This window comes from Thalassophryne amazonica, chromosome 9 (genome assembly GCF_902500255.1).
Source record: "Thalassophryne amazonica chromosome 9, fThaAma1.1, whole genome shotgun sequence".
Taxonomy (NCBI): Eukaryota; Metazoa; Chordata; class Actinopteri; order Batrachoidiformes; family Batrachoididae; genus Thalassophryne; species Thalassophryne amazonica.
In genome coordinates, this window is record NC_047111.1 from 24,593,250 (window position 1) to 24,606,417 (window position 13,168).

General features: G+C 42.0%; 1 protein-coding gene and 1 long non-coding RNA gene across 2 annotated transcripts in view; one reads left to right on the plus strand and one right to left on the minus strand.

The window, feature by feature from the left end:
* The window catches only part of nlgn2b (neuroligin 2b), a 233,898-nt gene that overhangs the window by 12,834 nt on the left and 207,896 nt on the right, over positions 1-13,168 (minus strand). The window contains exons 6-7 of the mRNA XM_034177805.1: positions 11,918-12,103; positions 4,182-4,447 (exon numbers count right to left, since the gene is read on the minus strand). Coding sequence (XP_034033696.1) covers positions 4,182-4,447; positions 11,918-12,103 — 452 coding nt within the window. The remainder of the gene's footprint in view (positions 1-4,181; positions 4,448-11,917; positions 12,104-13,168) is intronic.
* Positions 1-13,168, plus strand: part of LOC117516915 — a 28,131-nt gene that overhangs the window by 10,266 nt on the left and 4,697 nt on the right. Inside the window, exon 2 of the long non-coding RNA XR_004562571.1 lies at positions 2,478-2,483. This is a non-coding gene — a long non-coding RNA (uncharacterized LOC117516915). The remainder of the gene's footprint in view (positions 1-2,477; positions 2,484-13,168) is intronic.

The following is a 13,168-nucleotide window of genomic DNA, read 5'->3' on the forward strand; positions in this document are numbered from 1 at the left end:
ACCGTCCATATGATTGTGCCATCGATTTGTTGCCAGGCGTGGAGTTCCCGTCCAGCAGGCTGTACAACCTCTCCCGACCTGAGCGCGAATCGATGGAGACCTACATCCGGGACTCCTTAGCTGCCGGGCTGATCCGTAACTCCACCTCTCCAATGGGAGCGGGTTTCTTTTTTGTGGGAAAAAAAGATGGCGGTCTTCGTCCATGCATTGATTATCGGGGGCTGAACGAGATCACGGTTCGCAACCGATACCCGTTGCCTTTGTTGGATTCAGTGTTCAACCCCCTGCATGGAGCCAAAATCTTCACAAAGTTGGATCTTAGGAACGCATACCACCTAGTTCGGATCCGGAAGGGAGACGAATGGAAGACGGCATTTAACACCCCGTTAGGTCATTTTGAGTACCTGGTCATGCCGTTCGGCCTCACTAACGCACCTTGTTGAGGGCCCGGACGAGGGCTAAAGCCCATGCAGACCGTCGACGGTCCCCGGCCCCTACTTACCAGCCCGGGCAGGAGGTGTGGCTTTCCACCAAGGACATTCCTCTCCAGGTCGAGTCCCCCAAATTGAAGGACCGCTTCATTGGACCCGGCTCCAACTCCCGGCCTCACTGCGGATCCATCCGGTCTTTCATGTCTCCAGGGTAAAACCGCATCACACCTCACCCCTCTGTGCACCCGGTCCAGCGCCGCCTCCTGCCCGTATTATCGACGGGGAGCCGGCTTGGACAGTTCGCCGGCTCTTGGACGTCTGTCGAATGGGCCGGGGTTTCCAGTATTTGGTGGACTGGGAGGGGTATGGACCCAAAGAACGCTCCTGGGTGAAGAGGAGCTTCATCCTGGACCCGGCCCTCCTGGCCGATTTCTATCGTTGCCACCCGGACAAGCCTGGTCGGGCGCCAGGAGGCGCCCGTTGAGGGGGGGGGGGTCCTGTTGTGTGGGCTGCCAGAAGAGGAGGTACTGCTGGCCCACCACCAGAAGGCGCCCTGCCTGAAGTGCGGGCTTCAGGCACGAGAGGGCGCTGCCGCCTCAGGAACAAGCCATGGTGACAGCTGTCACCCATCATCCGTGACAGCTGTCACTAATCATCCAATCCACATCTGGTATAAAAGCAGGAAGACACCTCCACCAAACTGCCGAGATATCATCTTCATCTGGAGGTAATACTCTCAGCCCTTTTGTGAGATCTATAAATCTATTATTGTGAGTGTTTGCAGGAGAACCGGTCGTTTTTGCGGAGGCTGTGCAAGACAGCGCTCCTTTTCAGCTGAGACCGCTGCAACGCGCTGAGTGAGAGGTGGAGGTGGCATTCCCACCATTGTTACTGGGTGTTCACACACCCACCCTTTGACTGTCTTTTGCTTTCTACCAGCAGTACCAGATCCGACACTCCGGGAAAGTGGCCACCTGGGGACTCCGGAACTTGGCGGCTCCAGTATTCCTCGGGTTCAGGTGGCGGTGGAAATCGTGTGGTTCCGGTTCGTTTCCAGACGGGCGTCTCCTATCGTCGAGCCTGCCCACACGACACCTTTATTAATTGACTGTTGCACATTCTGATTCTGCTGTGTTTGGTTGTGACATTCACACCAGTAAAGTGTTATAATTTGACTCCTTCCATTGTCCGTTCATTTACGCCCCTGTTGTGGGTCCGTGTCACTACACTTTCCCAACAGTAATCTATTAGATAAATATGATTCAAACCACCGCAGCACAGTGCCTTTAATACCTATGGCATGCTCTAATCTCTGTAATAAAATTTTATGGTCAACAGTATCAAAAGCAGCACTGAGGTCTAACAGAACAAGCACAGAGATGAGTCCACTGTCTGAGGCCATAAGAAGATCATTTGTAACCTTCACTAATGCTGTTTCTGTACTATGATGAATTCTAAAACCTGACTGAAACTCTTCAAATAGACCATTCCTCTGCAGATGATCAGTTAGCTGTTTTACAACTACCCTTTCAAGAATTTTTGAGAGAAAAGGAAGGTTGGAGATTGGCCTATAATTAGCTAAGATAGCTGGGTCAAGTGATGGCTTTTTAAGTAATGGTTTAATTACTGCCACCTTAAAAGCCTGTGGTACATAGCCAACTAATAAAGATAGATTGATCATATTTAAGATCGAAGCATTAAATAATGGTAGGGCTTCCTTGAGCAGCCTGGTAGGAATGGGGTCCAATAGACATGTTCATGGTTTGGATGAAGTAACTAATGAAAATAACTCAGACAGAACAATCTGAGAGAAAGAGTCTAACCAAATACCGGCATCACTGAAAGCAGCCAAAGATAACGATACGTCTTTGGGATGGTTATGAGTAATTTTTTCTCTAATAGTTAAATTTTATTAGCAAAGAAAGTCATGAAGTCATTACTAGTTAAAGTTAAAGGAATACTCGGCTCAATAGAGCTCTGACTCTTTGTCAGCCTGGCTACAGTGCTGAAAAGAAACCTGGGGTTGTTCTTATTTTCTGCAATTAGTGATGAGTAGTAAGATGTCCTAGCTTTACGGAGGGCTTTTTTTTATAGAGCAACAGACTCTTTTTCCAGGCTAAGTGAAGATCTTCTAAATTAGTGAGATGCCATTTCCTCTCCAACTTACGGGTTATCTGCTTTAAGCTGCAAGTTTGTGAGTTATACCACGGAGTCAGGCACTTCTGATTTAAAGCTCTCTTTTTCAGAGGAGCTACAGCATCCAAAGTTGTCTTCAATGAGGATGTAAAACTATTGACGAGATACTCTATCTCACTTACACAGTTTAGGTAGCTACTCTGCACTGTGTTGGTATATGGCATTAGGGAACATAAAGAAGGAAACATATCCTTAAACGTAGTTACAGCGCTTTCTGAAAGACGTCTAGTGTAATGAAACTTATTCCCCACTGCTGGGTAGTCCATCAGAGTAAATGTAAATGTTATTAAGAAATGATCAGACAGAAGGGAGTTTTCAGGGAATACTGTTAAGTCTTCAATTTCCATACCATAAGTCAGAACAAGATCTAAGATATGATTACAGTGGTGGGTGGACTCATTTACATTTTGAGCAAAGCCAATTGAGTCTAATAATAGATTAAATGCAGTGTTGAGGCTGTCATTCTCAGCATCTGTGTGGATGTTAAAATCGCCCACTATAATTATCTTATCTGAGCTAAGCACTAAGTCAGACAAAAGTTCTGAAAATTCACAGAGAAACTCACAGTAACGACCAGGAGGACGATAGATAACAACAAATAAAACTGGTTTTTGGGACTTCCAATTTGGATGGACAAGACTAAGAGTCAAGCTTTCAAATGAATTAAAGCTCTGTCTGGGTTTTTGACTAATTAATAAGCTGGAATGGAAGATTGCTGCTAATCCTCCGCCTCGGCCTGTGCTACGAGCGTTCTGGCAGTTAGTGTGACTCGGGGGTGTTGACTCATTTAAACTAACATATTCATCCTGCTGTAACCAGGTTTCTGTAAGGCAGAATAAATCAATATGTTGATCAATTATTATATCATTTACTAACAGGGACTTAGAAGAGAGAGACCTAATGTTTAGTAGACCGCATTTAACTGTTTTAGTCTGTGGTGCAGTTGAAGGTGCTATATTATTTTTTCTTTTTGAATTTTTATGCTTAAATAGATTTTTGCTGGTTATTGGTGGTCTGGGAGCAGGCACCGTCTCTACGGGGATGGGGTAATGAGGGGATGGCAGGGGGAGAGAAGCTGCAGAGAGGTGTGTAAGACTACAACTCTGCTTCCTGGTCCCAACCCTGGATAGTCACGGTTTGGAGGATTTAAGAAAATTGGCCAGATTTCTAGAAATGAGAGCTGCTCCATCCAAAGTGGGATGGATGCCGTCTCTCCTAACAAGACCAGGTTTTCCCCAGAAGCTTTGCCAATTATCTATGAAGCCCACCTCATTTTTTCTAAGTGAAAGGAGGCCTCAGGGAAGACCCAGCACACACTGGAGGCATTATATTTCCCAGATGGCTTGGGGTCCCCCAGGAAAGCTTACAGGATTTAGCCAAGGATTGGGAAGTGTGGGATGTTTGGTCTACTGGTACCATGACCCGGACCCAGATAAGCAACACAAATCAATGTTCTGACCTTGACACGACAATGTTATATTCCTGGATTAACACAGGTCTGCATAAAACAAACCATCAAATAACTGGAATAACTGAAGAGGCATCGCAGCTGACCTGTTGCATGAGGATCTCGGGGTCGTCTGGCACCACGTCACCGTCTACCACGGGGCCAAAGGCAATGTGGTAGCGTGCCGGTTGAATGTCTTGGTCCACCAGCTCCCGATAACTCTTCCTCCTCAGGCAGTCCACCAGCTCAGCCATGTCATCCAGGGTGCACCCCACCTTTTTGGCCAAAATCTTGGTGTACATCAGCGGCCGGTAGTTGACAGACCAGCTGGCGATGGCCGTGCCGCTCTGAGCGATAGCCCTCTGGAACAGGCCTGAACACACCAAGTCACTCAGTGGCTTTGACACAAATGGCACGGCTCCTAAAACACTGTTTTGTTTCTTTTTCCACTCTGACATACTCTTACAAACAGCTGATGAGCTTTAAAGATGTTTCAAATAATACATTGTGCATGTTGGAGTAGCGGCGCTCGAGTGTTACGAAGATGAAGCAGATATTCGATTATCATTGTACACAATGTCATTTGTTTGTGTTACAGCAGGAAAATAAAAATACTGACAACTCTGTGCAGCACCGGCCGCAACAGCTGTTAAAAACAGACATCTGCACGCACTGTTGCATTGCTGCACTGTTATGTAAAGTGGCTTGCTGTCCCTCTATTTTATCTGCAGATTCTGTCATTAATAATTAAGGCCCCCCACCACCCCCACCCCATATTCTGCATTTGCCCCGCCCCCACTCGCCTCCCTGTGAAATCAATTAAGGAGCCTCAAACTGCACCTCCACTCATCGTCTCATCTCTCCTCTTGTACCTTCACAAACACTTCAAACTGCAACCTTTTCTGTACTTTGTAGTGTTGAAGCCTGTTTTTCAGAATTTAATAAAAGATTGTTTTCTCACAACAATCTATAATTTCAAAATAGATGTTTATGGTATTTTTTATGATTAAAATAAAAATGAACACACCAGTTTCAGTGAAAATTCACAATTGTGTCCAATTTACAAGTGTATTACAACCCCAAATCAGAAAATGTTGTTACGCTATGGAAGACACAAATAATAATAATAATAATAAACTAACAAAAACCCAAACACTAAACTCCAGTGATTCTTACATTTACTTTGACTTTTATTTCATTGCAGAGAGTATGAAACCAATACATTTCATATTTTGTGTGATCAACTTCATTTCATTTGTTAATATACATCTATTCTGGCATTTCAGGCCTGGAACATATTCCAAAAAAAACTTGAAATGTGAAAGCATTTATCACTTTCTCAAAACACGTCAAGTTATGTTCAAGTTAATTATCCATTGAGGACAGGACAGGATTGCAGTCAAGTCTGTGCAGTACCTGTTTCCTTTTCTTCCATAGCTATGCCTTTGCATAATCATGCAGAATGTGGTTTTGCATTGTCGTGTTGAAAAACCTATGGATGCCCCTGGAAAAGATGTTTTCTTGAAGGCAGAATATGTTGCTCCAAAATTTCAATGTGCTTTTCTACAGTAACGCTGCCAACACAGAAGTGTAAATAACAGATCCTGGCTTTTGGACTTGTTGCTGATAACAGCCTGGGTGGTTATTTTCATCTTTGGTCCAGAGTACATGATGTCATTTCTTAAAAAACAAAAAATAAAACAAAACAAAAAAACAGAAGATTTGGAATACTGATTTGTCTGATCAGAATACACTCTGTGATGGTCCAACCCAGAAGCCTAGAGAAGTCAACACTGCTTCTGGACAAGGTTAACATAAGGCTTCTTTTTTGCACAGGAAAGTTTTAAGTAGATGAATGTAACTCCGTATTGTAGTGTTTGACAAAGGTTTATATCAGCTATTGATGAATAACAGTTCTTACTGTAGTGTCATCTGGGAGATCAAAGATCACAGATGTTGAGTTTAGGCTCGTGCCCATGCTCTCTATGCACTGAAATTCCTCCAGATCCTTGAATAGTTTGATGATATTCAGTGTAGAGGGAGAAATATGCAAATCTTTCATTGAAGAACATTGTGTTTAAACATTTCATTTGCTGACAAACTGAAGATCCTTTGCCCATCTTTGCTCCTGTGCACTAATCATGGTGTCTAATCAGCATCTTGATATGGCACACCTGTGAGGTGGGATGGATTATCTCAACAAAGGAGAAGTGCTCACTATCACAGATTCAGACTGGTTTGTGAACAATATTTGAGAGAAATGGTAATATTGTATATGTGGAAAAAGTTTTAGATCTTTGAGTTCATCTCATACAAAATGGGAGCAAAACCAAAAGTGTTGCGTTTATATTTTTGTTGAGTACAATCTGATTGCCACAGGTAGAAAAGACCTTCTGTGGTGTTCTGTGGTGCACTTCTGTGGTCTCAGTCTATGACTGAAGGTGCTCTGACAGGATGCCAGTGTGGCATGCAGGGGTTGGGAAGTGTTGTCCAGGATGCTGAGCAGCTTCCTCAGCATCCTCCTCTCTGACACCTCCACCACAAAGAGGAATATAGGTGTTAACTTTATGCCTCACATACTGATGTCACAAGCACTTTTATTTAAACGTTAACCAAACAGGAATGAGAAATCTTCCAGGTTTTCGTTTCCTGTTCAACAAAGCACAGTTGTGCAAAAAAAAAAAGAAAGAAAAGTAAATTAATGAAAAATGTAAACAAGAGTGGGTCAACTGGTTTTAGCAGCTTTTAAAGCCTTCTTGTTCCACTGTTGCAATTATGAACAACAGCGAATGCATCAGGAAAACAGCAATACTAAATGAAGCTTGCAGTTATTACTTTTGGGTGGGGGGCATACTTTACTGGTTGCAAAGGCTTGCACACTGCTGGAGCACGTACTTTCACACTCTCCTTGTAAAGCAGTTTGTGGTACTGCTGCAGATGATGGAACAGATTGGAAGTGCTTCCATCCTTTTGATACAATTTGATTATGGCAGCATTAGCAGATAACGTCACTTTGCCCGTCATCTAAAATCCTAAATCTGACTCTTGAAATTACCCACCTGTTGGTTCCACATAACCAAAAGTTGTGTGAGGAAAAGGCCTACATGGAGACGCAGGAGAGAGGGCAGGACACAGCGAGTAAGAAACCTACTGCCCGTTTTCTATCGACTGAGAGGAGAGGAGCAAAAGAACACCAAAGATATACAGCATCATGGTATATATCTATATAACTCATAATACAACCCCTGGCAAAAGGTATGGAATCACCGGCCTCGGAGGATGTTCATTCAGTTGTTTAATTTTGTAGAAAAAAAGCAGATCACAGACATGACACAAAACTAAAGTCATTTCAAATGGCAACTTTCTGGCTTTAAGAAACACTATAAGAAATCAGGAAAAATAATTGTGGCAGTCAGTAACGGTTACTTTTTAGACCAAGCAGAGGGAAAAAAATATGGAATCACTCAATTCTGAGGAAAAAAATATGGACTCACCCTGTAATTTTTCATCCCCAAAACTAACACCTGCATCAAATCAGATCTGCTCATTAGTCTGCATCTAAAAAGGAGTGATCACACCTTGGAGAGCTGTTGCACCAAGTGGACTGACATGAATCATGGCTCCAACACGAGAGATGTCAATTGAAACAAAGGAGAGGATTATCAAACTCTTAAAAGAGGGTAAATCATCACGCAATGTTGCAAAAGATGTTGGCCGCAGCCGACGCGGTGTGGCGGCACAGGAAAAAGTAAATCTCTGTGATGCTCTGAAAGCTCTTCATATAAAGTCCAGGTCAAAACTGTCAAAGCTGGTAAATTACATACTGTATCTAATATTGTGACCTGGTCCAGACAGAATTCATTTTCTGTAATGCAATCTTGTTGGTGCAGCTCAGTGATTTTAGTCCCATGTGAAATGACATTATTTGGGATTATTACAGGACTTTGATCTCAGGTGAGAAAAAAAATCTGTTGAAATCAGCACATTGAATAAATGGCAAACTATTTCAAATCACTAAATATTTCTCAGTAAAGAAAAAAAAAATCCAACAGAAACTCAAGGTCACATCTGATGCTTGAGTTGGTGGCATCAGGTAGAAATGATATGACAGGTTTGTGAGCTGAAGAGCAGAAGTTCATTAAATTAATTTAATTTGGCACAGATTTTCATTGCCCCTTGTACACTCAACCAGTTCACCCCCCCCCCCCCCCCCCCACACACACACACTTATTATTATTACAAAATGTAACATTGTCATGTCTTCTACCTGATGTTGTCATCACTTCTGACAACTGGCACATTTTTAAGAATTGCTTTTAAAAAGACGACCAGAAAAAAATGAATGACTGTGAACATAGTGGAACAGATAATATCAATTTTACATCAAATTGTGCAAACCCTGGTTACAAGCACCAAATCTGGCATGATGATTCCCAGGATAACAAATCTGGTTGATTGGCCATGTGAAAATCAAAGATGGTGGCCATTTTCCAAGATGGCCACCAAAATCACCTGCTGGAAAATTACATTTTGCACAAAAATGCTCCAATCACAATGGATCTGTTTTACAGCATCATTGAAATCCAAAGTGGTGCCTAATTTCACAATGTCTGACAAAATATTTTTTTCCTCACTTATTTGTGTGATCTTGGTGTCAAATTGTAAGTTTTCAGGCATGCTGGATTTAATTTATCATGTTCCAACACTCTTAGTGGCATAAATTATTTGTCCATGTTGACTGCAGTTAATAAATATAACGCAATGCTCAAATACTCTCAGCCGTATGAGCATCATCTTCTTTATAAGTATCAATTGTTTCATTGATGTCCCAGTGGAAAGTGTGTGTGTTTATATATATATATATATATATATATATATATACACACGAGGTCTGTGAGAAAAGTAACGTACCTTTTTATTTTTTTCAAAAACTATATTGATTTGAATCACGTGCGATTACATCAGCCAACCTTGAACCCTCATGGGCATGCGAGAGTTTTTTCACGCCTGTCGGTTATGTCATTCGCCTGTGGGCAGGCTTTGAGTGAGGAGTGGTCCACCCCTCCCGTCGGAATTCCTTTGTCTGACTTCTTCCTGAGAGACTGGCGCTTTGCTTGATCAAAATTTTTTCAGAACTTGTGAGACACATCGAAGTGGACACCATTCGAGAAATTCAGCTGGTTTTTGGTGAAAATTTTAATGGCTGATGAGAGATTATGGAGTGTTACTGTTGCTTTAAGGACTTCCCATGGAGCGGGACGTCGCGCAGCGCTCTGAGGCGCCGTCGTCAGCCTGTTTCGAGCTGAAAACCTCCAAATTTAAGCCTCTGTTGACCCAGGACGTCGTGAGAGAACAGAGAACTTTCAGAAGAGGTTGGGATCAGCAGTTTATCCGGACATTCCACTGTTTAAAGGAGATTTGTAATGAAAGATGTGCAGACGGATTTTTACCGAAAACCAGCTGAATTTCTCGAATGATGTCCACTTCGATGTGCCTCACAGGTTCTGAAAAAATTTTGATAAAGCAAAGCGCCAGTCTCTCAGGAAGAAGTCAGACAAAGGAATTCCGACGGGAGGGGTGGACCACTCCTCACTCAAAGCCTGCCCACAGGCGAATGACATAACCGACAGGCGTGAAAAAACTCTTGCATGCCCATGAGGGTTCAAGCTTGTCTGATGTAATCGCACGTGATTCAAATCCATATAGTTTTTGAAAAAAATAAAAAGGTCCATTACTTTTCTCACAGACCTCGTATATGAAATTCTACATTTATTGTTATTTACATGGGCAGCACGGTGGCTTAGTGGTTACCACTGTTGCCTCACAGTGAGAAGGTTGTGGGTTCAATTCCCGTGGCCTTTCTGTGTGGAGATTGCATGTTATCCCCGTGTTTGCGTGGGTTTCCTCCGGGTGCTCCGGTTTCCTCCCACATCCAAAGACATGCTGGTTAGGTGGATTGGACTCTTTAAAATTGTCCGTAGGTGTGTGTGTGGGTGTGTCTGTGTTTGTTTGTCTATTTGTGGCCCTGCGATAGACTGGTGTCCTGTCCTGGGTGTACCCCGCTCTATGACTGCTGGGATAGGCTCCAGCCCCCCGCGACCCTTAATTGGACTAAGCGGTAGAAGATGAATGAATGTATGAATGAATGTTATTTACATTAATTATGAAGATCCTATTGTATTACGTACAATCAATTTGTACATGTTCAATAAAGCCCTACTATCAAACAATCAATCAATCAGTCAATCATAAATAATATTTACATTTCTATGGCGTTTGTAGGAGGTGGTGTGCGTGCACATGCATAAGCTTTGACAAGAGTGGAAGTTAGCTTTGAGTTAGCGGAAGTTAGCTTGCATGCTGACATCCACGAAATGTCTTGTAAATCATTTCACCAGTGTTATCAGGATACAAAAACAGCGTTTCAGTTTTAGAAGTGTTTATTTCTCGCTAGTTTTTACAAAATATATAACAAAGAGGTTATATTTACACACACGCAAAACAGAGTTTGCAGCTACGTAGACCAGCCACTGACATCACAGTGCAGCTCTACTCTGATTGGCTGTCACCCCTAAAAAAAACAGAACATTGACATTTTAATCCCTTAAAATACATCTTAAAATAGATCAAGGTTAGCCATCTTTGAACTTGTCTGAGGTCTGTGTCCCAAGAATGTTCTCTGTTATGCTGAGCACAGACAGACGAATAGAATACCCAGTGACCATATTTGATGGCCTTGGGTAAAAATTTCAACACAATATATTCAACACTAAACACCTTTTAATAGGCCTACGTGCAGTAGCTTCAAGAGGTGAAAACTTTCAAAATGTGCTGGGTGAAACCATTAATACTAAATGTAATAAACTTAACTCTGATTTGACAAATAAAACATAATAAATACCATAAATAGCAAATAAATTAAAATATAACTAAATGGAATGTGACACCAATATCATTTTAATCAATCAAACAAAAGCATTTCTATGCAAAAATGATTTTTGATTGGTCACTGGGTGGCCACCATCCTCCAATCCAAACATCCAATATAACACTTTATATCAATCCTGCACCAGTCTTACAAATTGGCTCTGGTCAGTTTGTTTACCACTAATGTTTTACATAGAGCTGATCTTGTGTGTTTCTGAAAAGATATCCAGTCAGTTGCAGTGGCTTGCTGCCATCAGCTAATACTTCAGCTTCATTTGACGTCATCATGTGACGTCAGAGGTCTATGCAAAAAAAAACATTTTAATATCTCATACATTTCCTGAGATAGGTCTGATTTGACCTTTGACCCCCATGAAGTTGACATGACCTCTGTTGCCAGAGGATTGTCCCCTGAGTTTATCCATTGAGTTTGATTGAAATTGCTCTTTGCATTATGAAGATACTGCTGCAGACATACAGACAGACAAAAGCACCACCACTGGGTAAACAGTAGTAATAGAAGCTATATATCATCAGTACCGGGACATTTTGTACATAATCATCAATAATAAGACTTTTCAAGCCAACAAAAATGTGATTGGAGTTCATTTAAACTTATTTCAAGTTGTTGGAAAAAGAGGTTTTTCTCAGTTGTCAAAAGTGAGTCGAGCATTTAGAGGCTTCCAAACATTTTAATACTACTAAAAAAAGTGAATTTGCCCTTCAGTAAAGCATTCTGTCACCATGCTCTTAAAGGACCAAAAAGAAAGCAGTTACTTCAAAATCATCATGAAAAAGATGAAGGTTTTCTGCTGGTGATCTACTGTCATAACAAACACAAGAAACACGCACACGGTCCTGCAGCAATAATCCAGTTTGAGCAATGTTTATGACTCCTAGAGTGAAAGAACTTTACCCTCAGAGTGATGGGAGAGGATGAGAAGGTTCACACAGGCGGCACCGGCTCCCGAGCCAAAGATTGTGATTCTCTCTGGATCGCCTCCAAAATGGCCAATGTTTTCATTCAGCCAGCGCAGGGCTTGGATCTGGTCCAACAAGCCATAGTTCCCCTTCGCAGACTGGTCCCCTGTGCTCAGAAAGCCTGCAGGGCAAATTGCGACAAACGCAGAGAGAAAGAAACACATCACGTGCAAATGAGAAGCAGAGCAGGAAGTCAGAAGTGCACAATAACAGAACCAAGTGCACGCTGCTTTTTGAAATCATCTGCACTGTGTCATTGTCAAGAACTATTGAGACTCAAATTCAGAACTTAGTGGTACTCATTTTTAATACCCACATTGGCAACACAGCACATTTAAGAGACTGTGTGAGACGGAGAGCAACAGAAGGCGCGGTTCACCTCCATCCAAAAACGAGCGTCTGCGCGGTGGATGCACACCCCCAACAAGGTTAAATTAAACCTGAACAAAACGTCACCTTCTACTCTTAAATTTCACACTGTGGCCAGTGGATGAAGTGAACCTCTCTGATACTCGAATCATTAAATGAAACATTTGCTCCAGAAGGGGAGTTGCTGTTATCAAAATGCTCAAAAGCCTGAATGAAACTTGTAGTTTTGAAATGTTCAAAACACTAAATGAAACAATTAATTCAAAATATGATTTTCAGTTCTGAAATACTTAAAACTCTAAATGAAAAAAAAAGTTGTTCAGAAAATGACATGGTTTCCAAATGTTCAAACCACTAGAATGTTAATATCTAGTAGAAAGTGAGGTTTCCCTGTTTCGGGCAATGATTCATTGCTTCTAAATGCTCAAAACATAAATGAAACAATGGCTTCAGAATATGATTCACTCTTTTGAAACACTTGAAAAACTAAATGATACAGGTCATCCAGAAAACTATATTGCTTTGATACACTTGAGACAATAAATGATACAGTTTCAGAAATTGTTTAAAAACATTTCAAACCCTGTTTCACAACTCCAGAACAGCTTCAGTTAAAGATTCAGTGCAGCACAATGCTTGAAATGGGCAGCACGATGGCTTAGTGCCGAGCACTGTTGCCTCACAGCGAAAAGGTTCTGGGTTTGCTTCCCGCCTGGTCCTTTCTGTGTGGTGTTTACACGTGTTTGTGTGGGTTCGATCCTAGTGCGCCAGCTTCCTCTCGCATCAAAAAACATGCAGATTAGGTCAATTGGTGACT